The 22,885-nt window shown below is 52.7% G+C and overlaps 1 protein-coding gene across 1 annotated transcript in view; it reads left to right on the top strand.

Annotated features, from left to right (window-relative positions):
• Positions 1–21,977: 21,977 nt before the first annotated feature.
• The window catches only part of LOC116941711 (uncharacterized), a 16,085-nt gene continuing 15,177 nt past the window's right edge, over positions 21,978–22,885 (top strand). The window contains exon 1 of the mRNA XM_032953053.2: positions 21,978–22,362. Within this exon, the coding sequence (XP_032808944.2) occupies positions 22,218–22,362 (145 nt within the window). The 5' untranslated portion in view covers positions 21,978–22,217. The remainder of the gene's footprint in view (positions 22,363–22,885) is intronic.

The raw sequence follows: 22,885 nt of genomic DNA, 5'->3' as shown, positions 1-22,885 counted from the left end.
AGAGACCCCCTAGCGGGGCCCCTGTCTGCACACCGACCTCAACAGCCGAAACCTCAAACTTCACGTTAATCCAACCCCTACCGCTGCTCCATAACTCATCCCCTACACCCCACATACCCCAGCAGCTGGACCCCAGAACCGCGACGTCTCGCGGCCCCCGCAGGGGTCCGGGTGAGGGTCATGAGCGAGGCCGCGGTCAGGAGTGAGATCGGGGTCAGGGGTCAGGAGTGAGATCGAGGTCAGGGGTCAGGAGTAAGATCGAGGTCAGGGATCAAGAGTGAGATCGGGGTCAGGAATGAGATCGGGGTCAGGAGACAGGAGTGAGATCGGGGTCAGGAGTGAGATCAGGGTCAGGGGTCAGGAGTGAGATGGGGGTCAGGAGTGGTCTTCAACTCCAAGTCTCACCCCCCCCGTGTCTCCCTCGCCTCCTCCCTCGCCTCCTCCCTCGCTCCCCACACTCCCTTGCTCCCCTCCAATCCCGTAGCGCCGGGGGGGGTCCACAAGAATCTGGGCCCTCTCTCTAAACCCCTCACAGGCGAGTCACTAAGTGCACACACACACAGACGACTACACACGCGCACACACAGACGACTACACACACGCACACACACGCAGACGATCACACACACACAGACGACTACACACAGACGACTATACACACAGACGACTACACACACACAACAACAACCGCCATTCGCGACTAAGTGGTGGTGACGTCACCACGACGCTTGTGCCAGGCCATGTGCACCTTGAGACAACGTGAAGTGTCGAACGCCCGCTGGCAGGAGGTCACGGGGCAGATCCAAGTGCCACGGGTCGACTGACTGAGATGACCGGCTGATGCACCACCTGTGCCCCCTACTGTGCCAACTTGCTGTGCTTTATCCACCCGGCGCTCCGCTCGTTGTGAGCGTCGCTCCTCTGCCCTCCGTTGTTGTTGGAGGGCCACTGCCTCCAACTATCCAGTAGCATCATTCACGAGCCTCCTCCACAGAGGCCGATCTTGACACCGCTGGTACCAGTCATCGGTAAGTCCAGTCAGCTCCACGTCCTCCTGTACCACATCACTCCATCTCTTCTCTAGCCCGGGCCGCGCCCGTTTAGCCCCCTCGATCCGGCCGAACAAAAGCTGTTTCGGCATGCGGTGGCTGGGCATGCGGGCTACATGACCCAGCCAATGCAGCCTTGCCTGCCGGAGGAGCTCACCGATGGGACCTTGCCCAGATCTTTCAAGGATTTATGAGCTCCTCACACAATCCAGCCTGGTTAAACCCAGGATGGATCGTAGGCAGGCTAGCCTAAATGTTTCTAACCGGCGAAGATGTTCCATTAAGGGGATCCACGTTTCGCAAGCGTAGAAAAGGGAGGAAATGACCGTGGCCGAGAAGACCTGAAGCCAAGTGCGGAGCGACAGACCAGGTAGCTTCCACACAGCGTTACGCAACCGATGAAAATATATTGCCGCTTGACTGATTCGGAGTGAGACCTCTGCTGTTAAACTGGAGCCGGTCATGAGCACACTGCCCCAAGTATGGGCAACTCTCCACTCTCTCCACAACTGCCCCATCACCGATTGGGAGTTGTGGGGGTGGAGTGTCCGATGGTACAAAATACCCAGGCAGGTGTTTAGTTTTGGTGGGGCTGATGGTAAGGCCCCATCTCTTAGTGGCACGCTCCAGTCTCAGCAGCAGCGTCTCCAACTCCCCTTCTGAATGAGCAGCTATTACCAAATCATCGGCATACATAACGTGGTTGAGCAATAGGGAGCCATCCCTTGACTGCACCCGGGCATCGATCAGCCTCCCATTATATCTGTTCCAAATGGAGATTCTACCGGTACAGCTATTGAAGGCTTCACGAACTACATGGTCAAAATAGATGTTAAATAATGTGGGAGCCAGAGGACATCCCTGTCGCACCCCAAGGTGTACAGGGAATGGCTCTGACTCCCAGCCACGTAGTTTTACCCGGGCCCGCTCACCATCATGAAGGTCCTTAATGATCGTGAGCAGGGGGTCAGGGACTCCAAAAGAACGAAGAACAACCCAGAGCCCAGGCCTACTGATGGTATCATAGGCCTTGACCAGGTCAATAAAGCAGAGATGTAGGTCTTGCTGGAATTCCCTACACCTCTGCTGTAGCAGACGGACAGAAAATATGGCATCTGTGCAGGACCGCCCTTTCCTGAAACCGCATTCGGGCTCCGCAAGCCTCTCCTCAGCGTGCCTGGCAAGGCGATGTTGAATAATCCTTGCCAGGACCTTTCCTGGCACACTGAGGAGTGAGATTCCCCTGTAGTTGTTACAGTCTGTGCGGTCCCTCTTCTTAAAGAGGGGGACCACGAGGGCATCCTTCCAATCCTGCGGAACCCGTCCAGTGGTCCAGACTGTTATGATGTCATATAGGGCAGTCTGTGCATAAACGCCACCCTCCCTCAGCATTTCGCTTGGGAGATCATCTCTACCCGATGCCTTTCCTGGTCTCAGACTTCAGTACTTCCTCAACAGATGGCACCTCAGCTAGCCACTCACAGGGGGTGACTTCTTCCAATATTTCAGGCACTGCAGCCTCAGCAGGGTCATCCCCACTTTGTGCCACGATGTTTTTCTGGCTGAGAGATTTCTCCTCCCCCAGGACCTCACAGAAATGCTCAGCAAATTTGAAAACCTGTTCCTGGGGGTCGGAAATTGGATCACCGTTTTTCCCCTAATTATGGTAATAGGTGTGCTGCAGGTTACTTTTTTGATGGAGTTGAATAGAGATTTGTAATCGTGGGCCACTGAGGTAGACTCCATCTCCTCAGCAACCCGCGACCACCGCCCATCCTTGCAGCGCCTCACGGCTCTCTGAACCTCCGAGCGAAGGCTGCGGTAAGCCTCATTCTCTGACGTGGGATTCTATAGCCGATGACAGTGGGCCTGTCGCTTTTTCTCAACCATCCTGAACATCTCTTTCAGCCAGGGTCTCTGGGGAGGTCTGGACCGCGTACCCAAAGCAGCCATTGCAGCTGCATGAGTCACAGTCCTAAACCTCGCCCATTTACCCTCGACATCAGGAGGAGTGGGGGACGATTCCAACCCCAGCCGCAAGCGATGATGAAATTCTCGCTTGCAACTTTCATCGGCTAACTGAGACCAGGCCACATTAGGTTGGAATGGGGTCCTGGGTGTACACCCACCACCGGAGTGGAAGAATGGCAGGTGCATCTTACAGATGGCTAGTCGATGGTCAGAGGACAGATCAGCTCCACGTTAGGTCCCGGTGTCAAGGACATGGGCTCGCATCCGCTGGTCCGTCACTATGTAGTCTAGCAGATGTTCTTGCTTGGACTCGGCATGTATCCATGATGTTGTGTGGATGCGCCGATGCTGGAACAGCGTGTTGGTAATTACAAGCCCATTGGCTGCACAAAAATCTAGCAGCCTCCTACCGTTATTGAGCTGATCTGGCCCATGCCCTCCAATCACTCCAGACCAGGTGCCAGCATCATGACCAACTCGGGCATTGAAGTCACCCAACAAGATGACTCTATCCTGAGGTTCCACTTTAGCCAGCACCTGTGACAGGAGGTCATAGAAGGCATCTGACTCATCGGCTTTGCCTGCATCCCTCCACGGATATTCGTCTTCGGTGGGGGCATAAGTAACCACGACCACCACTCCTCGCCTCCGGTTGATGGGAAGGCGAGCTCAAAGTAGCCTTGGGCTTACAGCTTCCCACACCTCACCGCCATGCTCCCACGCACCCTTCACTCTTTTGTTCAAAAGAAGAGCCACACCCTGTTGTTTGGCAGGCTGCTGCCCGAGTAGAGGACTGTCCACCCCTCATGGTGGCAGGAACCAGAACTGGTCCACAGGACCTCCTGAATGCCACAGAGATCCAGGCGGTACCGGTCCAGCTCCCGACAGAGGAGTGGCAGCCTTTCCTCCGCAGTGAGCGTTCGAACCTTCCACGCGGCCACACGATGTGGCTTTTCGTTGTTTCTGGAGGAGCCCCGAGGGTAGAGATTCAATCTCCTGGCTCCGCCAATTGGGGTTTGGCCAGGAGACGTCATAGACGCCTGTCCCCCCGGGGCCTCCGGCACAAGCTTATTAGTTAGATATTTTCGTCGTGGTTTCGTGGTAATTAATTGAAGGTGGAGGGGTTACCAGCCCCTCGCACCCGTCCAGAGCCCCCGTTTAGCCACTGTGGTGGTCACAGACGCCATGAGGGGAGAGGGCCAATCGGAATTGACCCTCTCCCCACAGCACTGTCCACGACAGAGTTTCCCGTCCGGCACCGCGAGGAGGTAGGGGGTTGTTTTGCCAGACGATTACACGCACACACACACACACATACGACTACGCACACACACAGAGGACTACAACAACAACCGCCATTCGCCACTAAGTGGGGGTGACGTCACCACGACGCTTGTGCCAGGCCATGTGCACCTTGAGGCCACGTGAAGTGTCGAACGCCCGCTGGCAGGAGGTCACGGGGCAGACCCTTGTGCCACATGCACACACACACACAGACGACTACACACACACAGACGACTACAGACACACGCACACACACACAGACGACTACACACGCACACACACACGCACAGAGGACCACGCACGCACGAGAGTACAAGGAAGAGCGAGAGCGCCACTCCTCCTCACATCCGTCGCTGGGTGCGCCTCTGTGTACACACACGCACACAAACACGCACACACCTACACACAAACATGCACACAAAGGCAAAATAATCCCCCTGTTACCACGAACACTGTTGGGGCAAGTGCCCAGTAAAAAGAGGTTGCTGTCACGAACAGGCATTGCTTTTAACACAAAGATAAAGACAAAGATCCCCCGTGTAGCCTTGCACAGACTGTTGGGGCAAGTGCTGTGTCTAATAAAGGTAGCTGTCAAGAACAGGCATTGCTTTTAACACAAAGATAAAGACAAAGACCCCCCGTGTAGCCTTGCACAGACTGTTGGGGCAAGTGCTGTCTGTTAGCGAGCACCGGCCACAGCAGTGGCGAGCGATATCAAAATGGATTTCATCGCTCCATCTCCGCAGCAGGCGATCCTCTCGATCGACTTCCCCCCCCCCCACCGCTTTGGCTGCCACTCCATAGCCAGTCTCGACCGCGGGCCATCGCCGCCTCCTCCAGCCACGTGACCCTGCCGAATGGCCACGTTCTGCCTTGACATGCGCACTCTTCCAACCTCCCGGTGAACATGCTCACGTTGGCACAACGTTGGCACAACATGAGCATGTGGTTGGAACAACGTTGGACCAACGTTGGCCCAACGTTGGTCCAACGTTCCACGTTTAATTGGCTGCTGCACTCGCCCACCTCATTTCACACGGACGGACAGTTACGAATAACATTTATAAAGGCGAGTGAGGGATTGTGAGTTCAGGTGAGTGAGGGGATTGTGAGTACACGTGAGTGAGGGGATTGCGAGTACAGGTGAGGGGATTGTCAGTACAGGTGAGTGAGGGGATTGTGAGTACAGGTGAGTGGGGGGGATTGTGAGTACAGGTGAGTGAGGGGATTGTGAGTACAGGTGAGTGAGGGGGATTGTGAGTACAGGTGAGGGGATTGTCAGTACAGGTGAGTGAGGGGATTGTGAGTACAGGTGAGTGAGGGGATTGTGAGTACAGGTGAGTGAGTGCGATTGTGAGTACAGGTGAGTGAGTGGGATTGTGAGTATAGGTGATTGAGGGGCTTGAGAGTACAGGCGAGGGGATTGTGAGTACAGGTGAGTGAGGGGATTGTGAGTACAGGAGTGGGGATTGTGAGTACAGGTGAGTGAGGGGATTGTGAGTACAGGTGAGTGAGGGGATTGTGAGTACAGGTGAGTGAATGGGATTGTGAGTACAGGTAAAGGGGATTGTGAGTACAGGTGATTGAGGGGATTGTGAGTACCGGTAAGTGAGGGGATTGTGAGTACAGGTGAGTGGGGGGATTGTGAGTACAGGTGAGTGAGGGTTTCTGAGTAGAGGTGAGGGGATTGTGAGTACAGGTGAGTGAGGGGATTGTGAGTACAGGTCAGTGAGGGGATTGTGAGTACAGGTGAGTGAGGGGGATTGTGAGTACAGGTGAGTGAGGGGATTGTAAGTACAGGTGAGTGGGGGGGGGGGGGGATTGTGAGTACAGGTGAGTGAGGGGATTGTGAATACAGGTGAGTGAGGGGATTGTGAGTACAGGTGAGGGGATTGTGAGTACAGGTGAGTGAGGGGATTGTGAATACAGGTAAGTGAGGGGATTGTGAGTACAGGTCAGTGAGTGGATTGTAAGTACAGGTGAGGGATTGTGAGTACAGGTGAGGGGATTGTGAGTACAGGTGAGTGAGAGGATTGTGAGTACAGGTGAGTGAGGGGATTGTGAGTACAGGTGAGTGAGGCGATTGTGAGTACAGGTGAGTGAGGGGATTGTGAGTACAGGTGAAAGAGGGGATTGTGAGTACAGGCGAGGAGATTGTGAGTACAGGGGAGTGAGGGGATTGTGAGTACACGTGAGTGAGTGGGATTGTGAGTACATGTGATTGAGGGAATTGTGAGTACAGGCGAGGGGATTGTGAGTACAGGTGAGTGAGGGGATTGTGAGTACAGGCGAGGGGATTGTGAGTACAGATGAGTGAGGGGATTGTGAGCACAGGTGAGTGAATGGGATTGTGAGTACAGGTGAGGGGATTGTGAGTACAATTGAGTGAGGGGATTGTGAGTACAGGTAATTGAGGGGATTGTAAGTATAGGTGAGTGAGGGGATTGTGAGTACAGATGAGTGAGGGGATTGTGAGTACAGGTGAGGGGATTGTGAGTACAGGTGAGTGAGGGGATTTTGAGTACAGGTGAGTGAGGGGATTTTGAGTACAGGTGAGTGAGGGGATTGTGAGTACAGGTGAGTGAGGGGGATTGTGAGTACAGGTGAGGGACTGTGAGTACAGGTGAGTGAGGGGATTGTGAGTAGAGGTGAGTGAGGGGATTGTGAGTACAGGTGAGTGAGGGGGATTGTGAGTACAGGTGAAGGGATTGTCAGTACAGGTGAGTGAGCGGATTGTGAGTACAGGTGAGTGAGGGGATTGTGAGTACAGGTGAGTGGGGGAGATTGTGAGTACAAGTGAGTGAGGGGATTGTGAGTACAGGTGAGTGAGGGGATTGTGAGTACAGGCGAGGGGATTGTGAGTAGGGTGAGTGAGTGGGATTGTGAGTACAGGTGAGTGAGGGGATTGTGAGTACAGGTGAGTGAGGGGATTGTGAGTACAGGCGAGGGGATTGTGAGTACAGGTGAGTGAGGGGATTGTGAGTACAGGCGAGGGGATTGTGAGTACAGGTTAGTGACAGGATTGTGAGTACAGGTGATTGAGGGGATTGTGAGCACAGGTGAGTGAGTGGGATTGTGAGTACAGGTGATTGAGGGGATTGTGAGTACAGGTGAGTGAGGGGATTGTGAGTACAGGTCAGTGAGTGGATTGTAAGTACAGGTGAGGGATTGTGAGTACAGGTGAGTGAGGGGATTGTGAGTACAGGTGAGTGAGGGGGATTGTGAGTACAGGTGAGTGAGGGGATTGTAAGTACAGGTGAGTGGGGGGGGGGGGGGGATTGTGAGTACAGGTGAGTGAGGGGATTGTGAATACAGGTGAGTGAGGGGATTGTGAGTACAGGTGAGGGGATTGTGAGTACAGGTGAGTGAGGGGAATGTGAATACAGGTGAGTGAGGGGATTGTGAGTACAGGTCAGTGAGTGGATTGGAAGTACAGGTGAGGGATTGTGAGTACAGGTGAGGGGATTGTGAGTACAGGTGAGTGAGAGGATTGTGAGTACAGGTGAGTGAGGGGATTGTGAGTACAGGTGAGTGAGGCGATTGTGAGTACAATTGAGTGAGGGGATTGTGTGTACAAGTGAGTGAGGAGATTGTGAGTACAGGTAAGTGAGGGGATTGTAAGTATAGGTGAGTGAGGGGATTGTGAGTACAGATGAGTGAGGGGATTGTGAGTACAGGTGAGTGAGGCGATTGTGAGTACAGGTGAGTGAGGGGATTGTGAGTACAGGTGAAAGAGGGGATTGTGAGTACAGGCGAGGAGATTGTGAGTACAGGGGAGTGAGGGGATTGTGAGTACACGTGAGTGAGTGGGATTGTGAGTACATGTGATTGAGGGAATTTTGAGTACAGGCGAGGGGATTGTGAGTACAGGTGAGTGAGGGGATTGTGAGTACAGGCGAGGGGATTGTGAGTACATGTGAGTGAGGGGATTGTGAGTACAGGTGAGGGGATTGTGAGTACAATTGAGTGAGGGGATTGTGTGTACAAGTGAGTGAGGAGATTGTGAGTACAGGTAAGTGAGGGGATTGTAAGTATAGGTGAGTGAGGGGATTGTGAGTACAGATGAGTGAGGGGATTGTGAGTACAGGTGAGTGAGGGGATTGTGAGTACAGGTGAGTGAGGGGATTGTGAGTACAGGTGAAAGAGGGGATTGTGAGTACAGGCGAGGAGATTGTGAGTACAGGGGAGTGAGGGGATTGTGAGTACACGTGAGTGAGTGGGATTGTGAGTACATGTGATTGAGGGAATTGTGAGTACAGGCGAGGGGATTGTGAGTACAGGTGAGTGAGGAGATTGTGAGTACAGGCGAGGGGATTGTGAGTACATGTGAGTGAGGGGATTGTGAGTACAGGTGAGGGGATTGTGAGTACAATTGAGTGAGGGGATTGTGTGTACAAGTGAGTGAGGAGATTGTGAGTACAGGTAAGTGAGGGGATTGTAAGTATAGGTGAGTGAGGGGATTGTGAGTACAGATGAGTGAGGGGATTGTGAGTACAGGTGAGTGAGGGGATTGTGAGTACAGGTGAGTGAGGGGATTGTGAGTACAGGTGAAAGAGGGGATTGTGAGTACAGGCGAGGAGATTGTGAGTACAGGGGAGTGAGGGGATTGTGAGTACACGTGAGTGAGTGGGATTGTGAGTACATGTGATTGAGGGAATTGTGAGTACAGGCGAGGGGATTGTGAGTACAGGTGAGTGAGGGGATTGTGAGTACACGCGAGGGGATTGTGAGTACAGGTGAGTGAGGGGATTGTGAGCACAGGTGAGTGAATGGGATTGTGAGTACAGGTGAGAAGATTGTGAGTACAATTGAGTGAGGGGATTGTGTGTACAAGTGAGTGAGGAGATTGTGAGTACAGGTGAGGGGATTGTGAGTACAGGTGAGTGAGGGGATTTTGAGTACAGGTGAGTGAGGGGATTGTGAGTACAGGTGAGGGACTGTGAGTACAGGTGAGTGAGGGGATTGTGAGTACATGTCAGTGAGGGGGATTGTGAGTACAGGTGAGGGGATTGTCAGTACAGGTGAGTGAGCGGATTGTGAGTACAGGTGAGTGAGGGGATTGTGAGTACAGGTGAGTGGGGGAGATTGAGAGTACAAGTGAGTGAGGGGATTGTGAGTACAGGTGAGTGAGGGGATTGTGAGTACAGGTGAGTGAGGGGATTGTGAGTACAGGGGGGATTGTGAGTGCAGGTGAGTGAGGGGATTGTGAATACAGGTGAGTGAGGGGATTGTGAGTACAGGGGGGATTGTGAGTAGGGTGAGTGAGTGGGATTGTGAGTACAGGTGAGTGAGGGGATTGTGAGTACAGGTGAGTGAGGGGATTGTGAGTACAGGTGAGTGAGGTGATTGTGAGTACAGGTGAGTGGGAGGGATTGTGAGTACAGGTGAGTGAGGGGATTGTGAGTACAGGCGAGTGAGGGGGATTGTGAGTACAGGTGAGTGAGGGGATTGTAAGTACAGGTGAGTGGGGGGGGGGGATTGTGAGTACAGGTGAGTGAGGGGATTGTGAATACAGGTGAGTGAGGGGATTGTGAGTACAGGTGAGGGGATTGTGAGTACAGGTGAGTGAGGGGAATGTGAATACAGGTGAGTGAGGGGATTGTGAGTACAGGTCAGTGAGTGGATTGGAAGTACAGGTGAGGGATTGTGAGTACAGGTGAGGGGATTGTGAGTACAGGTGAGTGAGAGGATTGTGAGTACAGGTGAGTGAGGGGATTGTGAGTACAGGTGAGTGAGGCGATTGTGAGTACAATTGAGTGAGGGGATTGTGTGTACAAGTGAGTGAGGAGATTGTGAGTACAGGTAAGTGAGGGGATTGTAAGTATAGGTGAGTGAGGGGATTGTGAGTACAGATGAGTGAGGGGATTGTGAGTACAGGTGAGTGAGGCGATTGTGAGTACAGGTGAGTGAGGGGATTGTGAGTACAGGTGAAAGAGGGGATTGTGAGTACAGGCGAGGAGATTGTGAGTACAGGGGAGTGAGGGGATTGTGAGTACACGTGAGTGAGTGGGATTGTGAGTACATGTGATTGAGGGAATTTTGAGTACAGGCGAGGGGATTGTGAGTACAGGTGAGTGAGGGGATTGTGAGTACAGGCGAGGGGATTGTGAGTACATGTGAGTGAGGGGATTGTGAGTACAGGTGAGGGGATTGTGAGTACAATTGAGTGAGGGGATTGTGTGTACAAGTGAGTGAGGAGATTGTGAGTACAGGTAAGTGAGGGGATTGTAAGTATAGGTGAGTGAGGGGATTGTGAGTACAGATGAGTGAGGGGATTGTGAGTACAGGTGAGTGAGGGGATTGTGAGTACAGGTGAGTGAGGGGATTGTGAGTACAGGTGAAAGAGGGGATTGTGAGTACAGGCGAGGAGATTGTGAGTACAGGGGAGTGAGGGGATTGTGAGTACACGTGAGTGAGTGGGATTGTGAGTACATGTGATTGAGGGAATTGTGAGTACAGGCGAGGGGATTGTGAGTACAGGTGAGTGAGGGGATTGTGAGTACAGGCGAGGGGATTGTGAGTACATGTGAGTGAGGGGATTGTGAGTACAGGTGAGGGGATTGTGAGTACAATTGAGTGAGGGGATTGTGTGTACAAGTGAGTGAGGAGATTGTGAGTACAGGTAAGTGAGGGGATTGTAAGTATAGGTGAGTGAGGGGATTGTGAGTACAGATGAGTGAGGGGATTGTGAGTACAGGTGAGTGAGGGGATTGTGAGTACAGGTGAGTGAGGGGATTGTGAGTACAGGTGAAAGAGGGGATTGTGAGTACAGGCGAGGAGATTGTGAGTACAGGGGAGTGAGGGGATTGTGAGTACACGTGAGTGAGTGGGATTGTGAGTACATGTGATTGAGGGAATTGTGAGTACAGGCGAGGGGATTGTGAGTACAGGTGAGTGAGGGGATTGTGAGTACACGCGAGGGGATTGTGAGTACAGGTGAGTGAGGGGATTGTGAGCACAGGTGAGTGAATGGGATTGTGAGTACAGGTGAGAAGATTGTGAGTACAATTGAGTGAGGGGATTGTGTGTACAAGTGAGTGAGGAGATTGTGAGTACAGGTGAGGGGATTGTGAGTACAGGTGAGTGAGGGGATTTTGAGTACAGGTGAGTGAGGGGATTGTGAGTACAGGTGAGGGACTGTGAGTACAGGTGAGTGAGGGGATTGTGAGTACAGGTCAGTGAGGGGGATTGTGAGTACAGGTGAGGGGATTGTCAGTACAGGTGAGTGAGCGGATTGTGAGTACAGGTGAGTGAGGGGATTGTGAGTACAGGTGAGTGGGGGAGATTGTGAGTACAAGTGAGTGAGGGGATTGTGAGTACAGGTGAGTGAGGGGATTGTGAGTACAGGTGAGTGAGGGGATTGTGAGTACAGGGGGGATTGTGAGTGCAGGTGAGTGAGGGGATTGTGAATACAGGTGAGTGAGGGGATTGTGAGTACAGGGGGGATTGTGAGTAGGGTGAGTGAGTGGGATTGTGAGTACAGGTGAGTGAGGGGATTGTGAGTACAGGTGAGTGAGGGGATTGTGAGTACAGGTGAGTGAGGTGATTGTGAGTACAGGTGAGTGGGAGGGATTGTGAGTACAGGTGAGTGAGGGGATTGTGAGTACAGGCGAGGGGATTGTGAGTACAGGTGAGTGAGGGGATTGTGAGTACAGGCGAGGGGATTGTGAGTACAGGTTAGTGACAGGATTGTGAGTACAGGTGATTAAGGGGATTGTGAGCACAGGTGAGTGAGTGGGATTGTGAGTACAGGTGATTGAGGGGATTGTGAGTACAGGCGAGGGGATTGTGAGTACAGGTGAGTGAGAGGATTGTGAGTACAGGCGAGGGGATTGTGAGTACAGGTGAGTGAGGGGATTGTGAGTACAGGTGAGTGAGGGGATTGTGGGTACAGGTGAGTGAGTGGGATTGTGAGTACAGGTGAGGGGATTGTGAGTACAGGTGAGTGAGGGGATTGTGAGTACAGGTGAGTGAGGGGATTGTGCGTACAGATGAGGGGATTGTCAGTGCAGGTGAGTGAGGGGATTGTGAGTACAGGTGAGTGAGGGGATTGTGAGTTCAGGTGAGTGAGTGGGATTGTGAGTACAGGTGAGTGAGGGGATTGTGAGTACAGGTGAGTGAGTGGATTGTGAGTACAGGTGAGTAAGGGGATTGTGAGTACAGGTGAGTGAGGAGATTGTGAGTACAGGTGAGTGAGGGGATTGTGAGTACAGGTGAGTGGGGGGCGTTGTGAGTACAGGTGAGGGGATTGTGAGCACAGGTGAGTGAGTGGGATTGTGAGTACAGGTGAGGGGATTGTGAGTACAGGTGACTGAGGGGTTTGTGAGTACAGGTGAGTGAGCGGGATTGTGAGTACAGGTGAGTGAGGGGGATTGAGAGTACACGTGAGGGATTGTAAGTACAGGTGAGGGGATTGTGAGTACAGGTGAGTGAGGGGATTGTGAGTACAGGTGAGTAAGGGGGATTGTGAGTACAGGTGAGTGATGGGATTGTGAGTACAGGTGAGGGGATTGTGAGTACAGGTGAGTGAGGAGATTGTGGGTACAGGTGAGTGAATGGGATTGTGAGTACGTGTGAGTGATGGGATTGTGAGTACAGGTGAGTGAGTGGATTGTGAGTACAGGTAAGTGAGGGGATTGTGAGTACAGGTGAGTGAGGGGATTGTGAGTTCAGGTGAGTGAGGGGGATTGTGAGTACAGGTGAGTAAGGGGATTGTGAATACAGGTGAGTGAGGGGATTGTGAGTACAGGTGAGGGGATTGTGAGTACAGGTGAGTGAGGGGATTGTGAATACAGGTGAGTGAGGGGATTGTGAGTACAGGTGAATGAGTGGATTGTAAGTACAGGTGAGGGATTGTGAGTACAGGTGAGGGGATTGTGAGTACAGGTGAGTGAGAGGATTGTGAGTACAGGTGAGTGAGGGGATTGTGAGTACAGGTGAGTGAGGGGATTGTGAGTACAGGTGAGGGATTGTGAGAACAGGTGAGGGATTGTGAGTTCAGGTGAGGGGATTGTGAGTGCAGCTGAGTGAGGGGTTTGTGAGTACAGGTGAGTGAGGGGGATTGTGAGTACAGGTGAGTGAGGGGATAGTGAGTACAGGTGAGTAAGGGGATTGTGAGTACAGGTGAGTGGGGGGGATTGTGAGTAAAGCTGAGTGAGGGGATTGTGAGTACAGGCGAGCGGATTGTGAGTACAGGTGAGTGAGAGGATTGTGAGTACAGGCGAGGGGATTGTGAGTACAGGTTATTGAGGGGATTGTGAGTACAGGTTAGTGAGGGGATTGTGAGTACAGATGAGTGAGGGGATTGTGAGTACAGGTGAGTGAGTGGGATTGTGAGTACAGGTGAGTGAGGGGATTGTGAGTACAGGTGAGTGAGGGGATTGTGAGTACACGCGAGGGGATTGTGAGTACAGGTGAGTGAGGGGATTGTGAGTACAGGTTAGTGAGGGGATTGTGAGTACAGGTGAGTGGGGGGATTGTGAATACAGGTGAGTGAGTGGGATTGTGAGTACAGGTGATTGAGGGGATTGTGAGTACAGGCGAGGGAATTGTGAGTACAGGTGAATGAGGGGATTGTGAGTACAGGCGAGGGGATTGTGAGTACAGGTGAGTGAGGGGATTGTGAGTACAGGTGAATGAGTGGATTGTAAGTACAGGTGAGGGATTGTGAGTACAGGTGAGGGGATTGTGAGTACAGGTGAGTGAGAGGATTGTGAGTACAGGTGAGTGAGGGGATTGTGAGTACAGGTGAGTGAGGGGGATTTTGAGTACAGGTTAGTGAGGGGATTGTGAGTACAGGTGAGGGATTGTGAGTACAGGTGAGTGAGAGGATTGTGAGTACAGGTGAGTGAGGGGATTGTGAGTACAGGTGAATGAGGGGATTGTGAGTACAGGTGAGTGAGTGGGATTGTGAGTACAGGTGAGGGGGTTGTGAGTACAGGTGAGTGAGGGGTTTGTGAGTACAGGTGAGTGAGGGGGATTGTGAGTACAGGTGACTGAGGGGATTGTGAGTACAGGTGAGTGAGGGGATTGTTCGTATAGGTGAGGGATTGTGAGTACAGGTGAGGGGATTGTGAATGCTGCTGAGTAAGGGGTTTGTGAGTACAGGTGAGTGAGCGGGATTGTGAGTACAGTTGAGTGAGGGGGATTGAGAGTACACGTGAGGGATTGTGAGTAAAGGTGAGGGGATTGTGAGTACAGGTGAGTGAGGGGGATTGTGAGTACAGGTGAGTGATGGGATTGTGAGTGCAGGTGAGGGGATTGTGAGTACAGGTGAGTGAGGAGATTGTGAGTACAGGTGAGTGAGTGGGATTGTGAGTACGTGTGAGTGATGGGATTGTGAGTACAGGTGAGTGAGGCGATTGTGAGTACAGGTGAGTGAGGGGATTGTGAGTACAGGTGAGTGAGGATTGTGAGTACAGGCGAGCGGATTGTGAGTACAGGTGAGTGAGGGGATTGTGAGTACAGGCGAGGGGATTGTGAGTACAGGTTAGTGAGGGGATTGTGAGTACAGGTTAGTGAGGGGATTGTGAGTACAGGTGAGTGAAGGGATTGTGAGTACAGGTGAGTGAGTGGGATTATGAGTACAGGTGAGTGAGGGGATTGCGAGCACAGGTGAGTGAGGGGATTGTGAGTACAGGTGAGTGAGGGGATTGTGAGTACAGGTTAGTGAGGGGATTGTGAGTACAGGTGAGTGATGGGGATTGTGATTACAGGTTAGTGAGGGGATTGTGAGTACAGGTGAGTGATGGGGATTGTGAGTACAGGTGAGGGATTGTGAGTACAGGTGAGGGGATTGTGAGTACACGTGAGTGAGGGGATTGTGAGTACAGGTGAGTGAGGGGGATTGTGATTACAGGTGAGTGAGGGGATTGTGAGTACAGGTGAGGGGATTGTGAGTACAGGTGAGTGAGGGGATTGTGAGTACAGGTGAATGAGTGGGATTGTGAGTACAGGTGAGTGAGTGGATTGTGAGTACATGTGAGTGAGGCGATTGTGAGTACAGGTGAGTGAGGGGATTGTGAGTACAGGTGAGTTGGGAGGATTGTGAGTACAGGTGAGAGAGGGGATTGTGAGTACATGCAAGGGGATTGTGAGTACAGGTGAGTGAGGGGATTGTGATTACAAGGGAGTGAGGGGATTGTGAGTACAGGTTAGTGAGGGGATTGTGAGTACAGGGGAGTGAGGGGATTGTGAGTACACGTGAGTGAGTGGGATTGTGATTACAGTTGATTGAGGGGATTGTGAGTACAGGCCAGGGGATTGTGAGTACAGGTGAGTGAGGGGATTGTGAGTACAGGCGAGGGGATTGTGAGTACAGGTGAGTGAGGGGATTGTGAGTACAGGTGAGTGAGGGGATTGTGAGCACAGGTGAGTGAGTGGGATTGTGAGTACAGGTAAGGGGATTGTGAGTACAGATGAGTGAGGGGATTGTGAGTACAGGTGAGTGAGGAGATTGTGAGTACAGGTAAGTGAGGGGATTGTGAATACAGGTGAGTGGGGGATTGTGAGTACAGGTGAGTGAGGGGATTGTGAGTACAGGTGAGTGAGGGGGATTGTGAGTACAGGTGAGGGATTGTTAGTACAGGTGACTGAGGGGATTGTGAGTAGAGGTGAGTGAGGGGATTGTGAGTACAGGTGAGTGAGGGGGATTGTGAGTACAGGTGAGGGGATTGTCAGTACAGGTGAGTGAGGGGATTGTGAGTACAGGTGATTGAGGGGATTGTGAGCACAGGTGAGTGAGGGGATTATGAGTACAGGTGAGGGGATTGTGAGTACAGGTGAGTGAGGGGATTGTGAGTACAGGTGAGTGAGGGGATTGTGAGTACAGGTGAGTGAGGCGATTGTGAGTACAGGTGAGTGAGGGGATTGTGAGTACAGGTGAGAGAGGGGATTGTGAGTACAGGCGTGGGGATTGTGAGTACAGGTGAGTGAGGGGATTGTGAGTACAGGGGAATGAGGGGATTGTGAATACAGGTTAGTGAGGGGATTGTGAGTACAGGGGAGTAAGGGGATTGTGAGTACACGTGAGTGAGTGGGATTGTGAGTACAGGTGATTGAGGGGATTGTGAGTACAGTCGAGGCAATTGTGAGTACAGGTGAGTGAGGGGATTGTGAGTACAGGCGAGGGGATTGTGAGTACAGGTGATTGAGGGGATTGTGAGCACAGGTGAGTGAGTGGGATTGTGAGTACAGGTGAGGGGATTGTGAGTGCAGGTGAGTGAGGGGATTGTGAGTACAGGTGAGTGGGGGGGATTGTGAGTACAGGTGAGTGAGGGGATTATGAATACAGGTGAGGGGATTGTGAGTACAGGTGAGTGAGGGAATTGTGAGTACAGGTGAGTGAAGGGATTGTGAGTACAGGTGAGTGAGGGGGATTGTGAGTACAGATGAGGGGATTGTCAGTGCAGGTGAGTGAGGGGATTGTGAGTACAGGTGAGTGAGGGGATTGTGAGTTCAGGTGAGTGAGTGGGATTGTGAGTACAGGTGAGTGAGGGGATTGTGAGTACAGGTGAGTGAGTGGATTGTGAGTACAGGTGAGTAAGGGGATTGTGAGTACAGGTGAGTGAGGAGATTGTGAGTACAGGTGAGTGAGGGGATTGTGAGTACAGGTGAGTGGGAGGCATTGTGAGTACAGTTGAGTGAGGGGATTGTGAGCACAGGTGAGTGAGTGGGATTGTGAGTACAGGTGAGGGGATTGTGAGTACAGGTGACTGAGGGGTTTGTGAGTACAGGTGAGTGAGCGGGATTGTGAGTACAGGTGAGTGAGGGGGATTGAGAGTACACGTGAGGGATTGTGAGTACAGGTGCCGGGATTGTGAGTACAGGTGAGTGAGGGGATTGTGAGTACAGGTGAGTAAGGGGGATTGTGAGTACAGGTGAGTGATGGGATTGTGAGTACAGGTGAGGGGATTGTGAGTTCAGGTGAGTGAGGAGATTGTGGGTACAGGTGAGTGAGTGGGATTGTGAGTACGTGTGAGTGATGGGATTGTGAGTACAGGTGAGTGAGGGGATTGTGAGTACAGGTAAGTGAGGGGATTGTGAGTACAGGTGAGTGAGGGGATTGTTCGTATAGGTGAGGGATTGTGAGTACAGGTGAGGGGATTGTGAATGCTGCTGAGTGAGGGGTTTGTGAGTACAGGTGAGTGAGCGGGATTGTGAGTACAGTTGAGTGAGGGGGATTGAGAGTACACGTGAGGGATTGTGAGTAAAGGTGAGGGGATTGTGAGTACAGGTGAGTGAGGGGATTGTGAGTACAGGTGAGTGAGGGGGATTGTGAGTACAGGTGAGTGATGGGATTGTGAGTGCAGGTGAGGGGATTGTGAGTACAGGTGAGTGAGGAGATTGTGAGTACAGGTGAGTGAGTGGGATTGTGAGTACGTGTGAGTGATGGGATTGTGAGTACAGGTGAGTGAGGCGATTGTGAGTACAGGTGAGTGAGGGGATTGTGAGTACAGGTGAGTGAGGATTGTGAGTACAGGCGAGCGGATTGTGAGTACAGGTGAGTGAGGGGATTGTGAGTACAGGCGAGGGGATTGTGAGTACAAGTTAGTGAGGGGATTGTGAGTACAGGTGAGTGAGGGGATTGTGAGTACAGGTGAGTGAAGGGATTGTGAGTACAGGTGAGTGAGTGGGATTATGAGTACAGGTGAGTGAGGGGATTGCGAGTACAGGTGAGTGAGGGGATTGTGAGTACAGGTGAGTGAGGGGAATGTGAGTACAGGCGAGGGGATTGTGAGTACAGGTGAGTGAGGGGATTGTGAGTACAGGTTAGTGAGGGGATTGTGAGTACAGGTGAGTGATGGGGATTGTGAGTACAGGTGAGGGATTGTGAGTACAGGTGAGGGGATTGTGAGTACACGTGAGTGAGGGGATTGTGAGTACAGGTGAGTGAGGGGGATTGTGATTACAGGTGAGTGAGGGGATTGTGAGTACAGGTGAGGGGATTGTGAGTACAGGTGAGTGAGGGGATTGTGAGTACAGGTGAATGAGTGGGATTGTGAGTACAGGTGAGTGAGGGGATTGTGAGTACATGTGAGTGAGGCGATTGTGAGTACAGGTGAGTGAGGGGATTGTGAGTACAGGTGAGTTGGGAGGATTGTGAGTACAGGTGAGAGAGGGGATTGTGAGTACATGCAAGGGGATTGTGAGTACAGGTGAGTGAGGGGATTGTGATTACAAGGGAGTGAGGGGATTGTGAGTACAGGTTAGTGAGGGGATTGTGAGTACAGGGGAGTGAGGGGATTGTGAGTACACGTGAGTGAGTGGGATTGTGATTACAGGTGATTGAGGGGATTGTGAGTACAGGCCAGGGGATTGTGAGTACAGGTGAGTCAGGGGATTGTGAGTACAGGCGAGGGGATTGTGAGTACAGGTGAGTGAGGGGATTGTGAGTACAGGTGAGTGAGGGGATTGTGAGCACAGGTGAGTGAGTGGGATTGTGAGTACAGGTAAGGGGATTGTGAGTACAGATGAGTGAGGGGATTGTGAGTACAGGTGAGTGAGGAGATTGTGAGTACAGGTAAGTGAGGGGATTGTGAATACAGGTGAGTGGGGGATTGGGAGTACAGGTGAGTGAGGGGATTGTGAGTACAGATGAGGGGATTGTGAGTACAGGTGAGTGAGGGGATTGTGAGTACAGGTGAGTGAGGGGATTGTGAGTACAGGTGAGTGAGGGGGATTGTGAGTACAGGTGAGGGATTGTTAGTACAGGTGAGTGAGGGGATTGTGAGTAGAGGTGAGTGAGGGGATTGTGAGTACAGGTGAGTGAGGGGGATTGTGAGTACAGGTGAGGGGATTGTCAGTACAGGTGAGTGAGGGGATTGTGAGTACAGGTGATTGAGGGGATTGTGAGCACAGGTGAGTGAGGGGATTATGAGTACAGTTGAGGGGATTGTGAGTACAGGTGAGTGAGGGGATTGTGAGTACAGGTGAGTGAGGGGATTGTGAGTACAGGTGAGTGAGGCGATTGTGAGTACAGGTGAGTGAGGGGATTGTGAGTACAGGTGAGAGAGGGGATTGTGAGTACAGGCGTGGGGATTGTGAGTACAGGTGAGTGAGGGGATTGTGAGTACAGGGGAATGAGGGGATTGTGAATACAGGTTAGTGAGGGGATTGTGAGTACAGGGGAGTAAGGGGATTGTGAGTACACGTGAGTGAGTGGGATTGTGAGTACAGGTGATTGAGGGGATTGTGAGTACAGTCGAGGCAATTGTGAGTACAGGTGAGTGAGGGGATTGTGAGTACAGGCGAGGGGATTGTGAGTACAGGTGAGTGAGGGGATTGTGAGTACAGGTGAGTGAAGGGATTGTGAGTACAGGTGAGTGAGGGGGATTGTGAGTTGAGATGAGGGGATTGTCAGTGCAGGTGAGTGAGGGGATTGTGACTACAGGTGAGTGAGGGGATTGTGAGTTCAGGTGAGTGAGTGGGATTGTGAGTACAGGTGAGTGAGGGGATTGTGAGTACAGGTGAGTGAGTGGATTGTGAGTACAGGTGAGTAAGTGGATTGTGAGTACAGGTGAGTGAGGAGATTGTGAGTACAGGTGAGTGAGGGGATTGTGAGTACAGGTGAGTGGGAGGCATTGTGAGTACAGTTGAGTGAGGGGATTGTAAGCACAGGTGAGTGAGTGGGATTGTGAGTACAGGTGAGGGGATTGTGAGTACAGGTGAGTGAGCGGGATTGTGAGTACAGGTGAGTGAGGGGGATTGAGAGTACACGTGAGGGATTGTGAGTACAGGTTCCGGGATTGTGAGTACAGATGAGTGAGGGGATTGTGAGTACAGGTGAGTAAGGGGGATTGTGAGTACAGGTGAGTGATGGGATTGTGAGTACAGGTGAGGGGATTGTGAGTACAGGTGAGTGAGGAGATTGTGGGTACAGGTGAGTGAGTGGGATTGTGAGTACGTGTGAGTGATGGGATTGTGAGTACAGGTGAGTGAGGGGATTGTGAGTACAGGTAAGTGAGGGGATTGTGAGTACAGGTGAGTGAGGGGATTGTGAGTTCAGGTGAGTGAGGGGGTTTGTGAGTACAGGGGAGTGAGGGGATTGTGAGTACAGGTGAGTGAGGGGATTCTGAGTACAGGTGAGTGAGGGGTATTGTGAGTACAGGTGAGTGAGGGGGATTGTGAGTACAGGTGAGTGAGTGGATTGTGAGTACAGGTGAGTAAGGGGATTGTGAGTACAGGTGAGTGGGAGTGTGAGTACAGGTGAGTGAAGGGGATTGTGAGTGCAGGTGAGGGCATTGTGAGTACAGGTGAGTGAGGGGATTGTGAGTACAGGTGAGTGAGGGGGATTGTGAGTACAGGTGAGTCAGGGGATTGTGAGTACACGTGAGTGAGGGGATTGTGAGTACAGGGGAGTAAGGGGATTGTGAGTATACGTGAGTGAGTGGGATTGTGAGTACAGGTGATTGAGGGGATTGTGAGTACAGGCGAGAGGATTGTGAGTACAGGTGAGTGAGGGGATTGTGAGTACAGGCGAGGGGATTGTGAGTACAGGTGAGTGAGGGGATTGTGAGTACAGGTGAGTGAGGGGATTGTGAGTACAGGTGAGTGAGGGGGATTGTGAGTACAGGTGAGGGGATTGTCAGTGCAGGTGGTTGAGGGGATTGTGAGTACAGGTGAGTGAGGGGATTGTGAGTACAGGTGAGTGAGTGGGATTGTGAGTACATGTGAGTGAGGGGATTGTGAGTACAGGTGAGTGAGTGGATTGTGAGTACAGGTGAGTAAGGGGATTGTGAGTACAGGTGAGTGGGAGTGTGAGTACAGGTGAGTGAGGGGATTGTAAGTACAGGTGAGTGAGGGGGATTGTGAGTACAGGTGAGTGAGGGGATTGTGAGTACATGTGAGTGAGGGGATTGTGAGTACATGTAAGTGAGGGGATTGTGAGTACAGGTGAGTGAGGGGGATTGTGAGTACAGGTGAGTGTGGGGATTGTGAGTACAGGTGAGTGAGGGGATTGTGAGTACAGGTAAGTGAGGGGATTGTGAGTACAGGTGAGTGAGCGGATTGTGAGTACAGGTGAGTAAGGGGATTGTGAGTACAGGTGAGGGGATTGTGAGTACAGGTGAGTGAGGGGATTGTGAGTACAGGTGAGTGAGGGGATTGTGAGTACAGGTGAGTGAGGGGATTGTGAGTACAGGTGAGTGAGGGGATTGTGAGTACAGGTGAGTGAGGAGCTGTACGTAGAGTTGAACTCGGTCTGCTAGCGCACCGGACAGACCGGTCTGTCGTTGACGTGAGACGTGAGACGCACACCCCCACGGCACCCCCCCACCGCACCCCCCCACCGCACCCCCCACACCGCACCCCCCCACCGCACCCCCCAACCGCACCCCACCAATGAAGACCAACACCCCCCTTATAGCCTGGAGCAGGCTGTAGGGGCAAGTGCTGTGAGCTATGAAAGCCGGCACGGCACACGGGGTGGCCAGCACCACGCCCGGCCGCCTTTGTTTCCCCAGTCGCGATGTTTGCTGCACACCGCACCAGGTACTACTCATTTGATGCTGAGTCGACCTAGGGGAGGCTCAGGACCGGTTCAGAAAATCGTCACCGGTGTCCGTGGGCTGCGAACGGGGCATCGAACTCGCGTCGCCCGCGGTTCGTAGCGCAGCGTGGCGCTAACCGCTGCACCACCGCTCCCCAGCCCCCCCCCCCCCCCCCCGCAGGACAAGCGCGGGAATTCCCCGCGGGGCCGGGCGCGCCCCCCGTGTGCTGACGGCGGCGGTATCGGTGAGGTGGTTAACGTGACGAGGATTGCCGGGTGAGGTGAGCGGGGAGTGGCGCAGCTACTCCCGGCATGCGTGGTGCGACAACAACACGCCCTGGTGGAATGCGGGGGGCGGCCCCTGCGCTGCTGCCGCTGTCTGCGTGTCCTGCGCAGCGCTCTTTGTCGATGTTTCCTCCGGGTTGATGCCGGTGATGAGGACGATAACGACGACGACGATGATGATGAGGCGTGGGGGGGCCCTACTCCTCGCGATCGTGGGGGTCCTGGTGGTGCGAGGAGGGGGGCAGCTTCGTGGGGACCTGGGACCCGTGCAGGGCGCTTCCCAGCGTGAGTAGCAGCGCCCTGCGGTGCTCATTCTTACTGGGGGGCCGGTGGGGGGAGGGGGTCCTAGAGGGAGAGAATTACGACTTGGGTTATGGTTAGGATCAGGGTTCGTGATTGTTACGTAGTAGCTGGGGCTGGTATTCGATTCGGAACTTTAGGCTCGTGTTGGGGTTAAGAGTAATGTTATGATTATGGGATGGTAGTATGCTTAGTGTTAGAATCCGGGCTTGCGTTTACGGTATGGTTATCGCGACTGAAAACTCCGTGTGAGTGATAGGGCCAGTGACAGGGCTACTGGAGTTGAGGCTTTGGCCAAGGCTGGCAAGTGGTAGGGTTCGTGGTCGGGCTGGTGTTGTGAGGGGGGTTGCTCGACCCTTGTTGGAACAATCCCGTGACTGCTGCCCGCTGAGGAAATCGTCGCACGCCGCAATGCAAATTAGCGTGGAAATCAGTGCGGAGTCATCAGAGCTGCGATGTTTACTTCTCAAAATGAGAATCTGGCGCGGTGTGTAGTAAACATCGCCAC

Source organism: Petromyzon marinus, chromosome 12, assembly GCF_048934315.1.
Source record: "Petromyzon marinus isolate PM22_M1 ecotype Great Lakes invasive population chromosome 12, UKy_Petmar_22M1.pri1.0, whole genome shotgun sequence".
In the NCBI taxonomy this organism is placed as follows: domain Eukaryota; kingdom Metazoa; phylum Chordata; class Hyperoartia; order Petromyzontiformes; family Petromyzontidae; genus Petromyzon; species Petromyzon marinus.
This window is presented reverse-complemented; position numbering and strand designations above follow the sequence as displayed.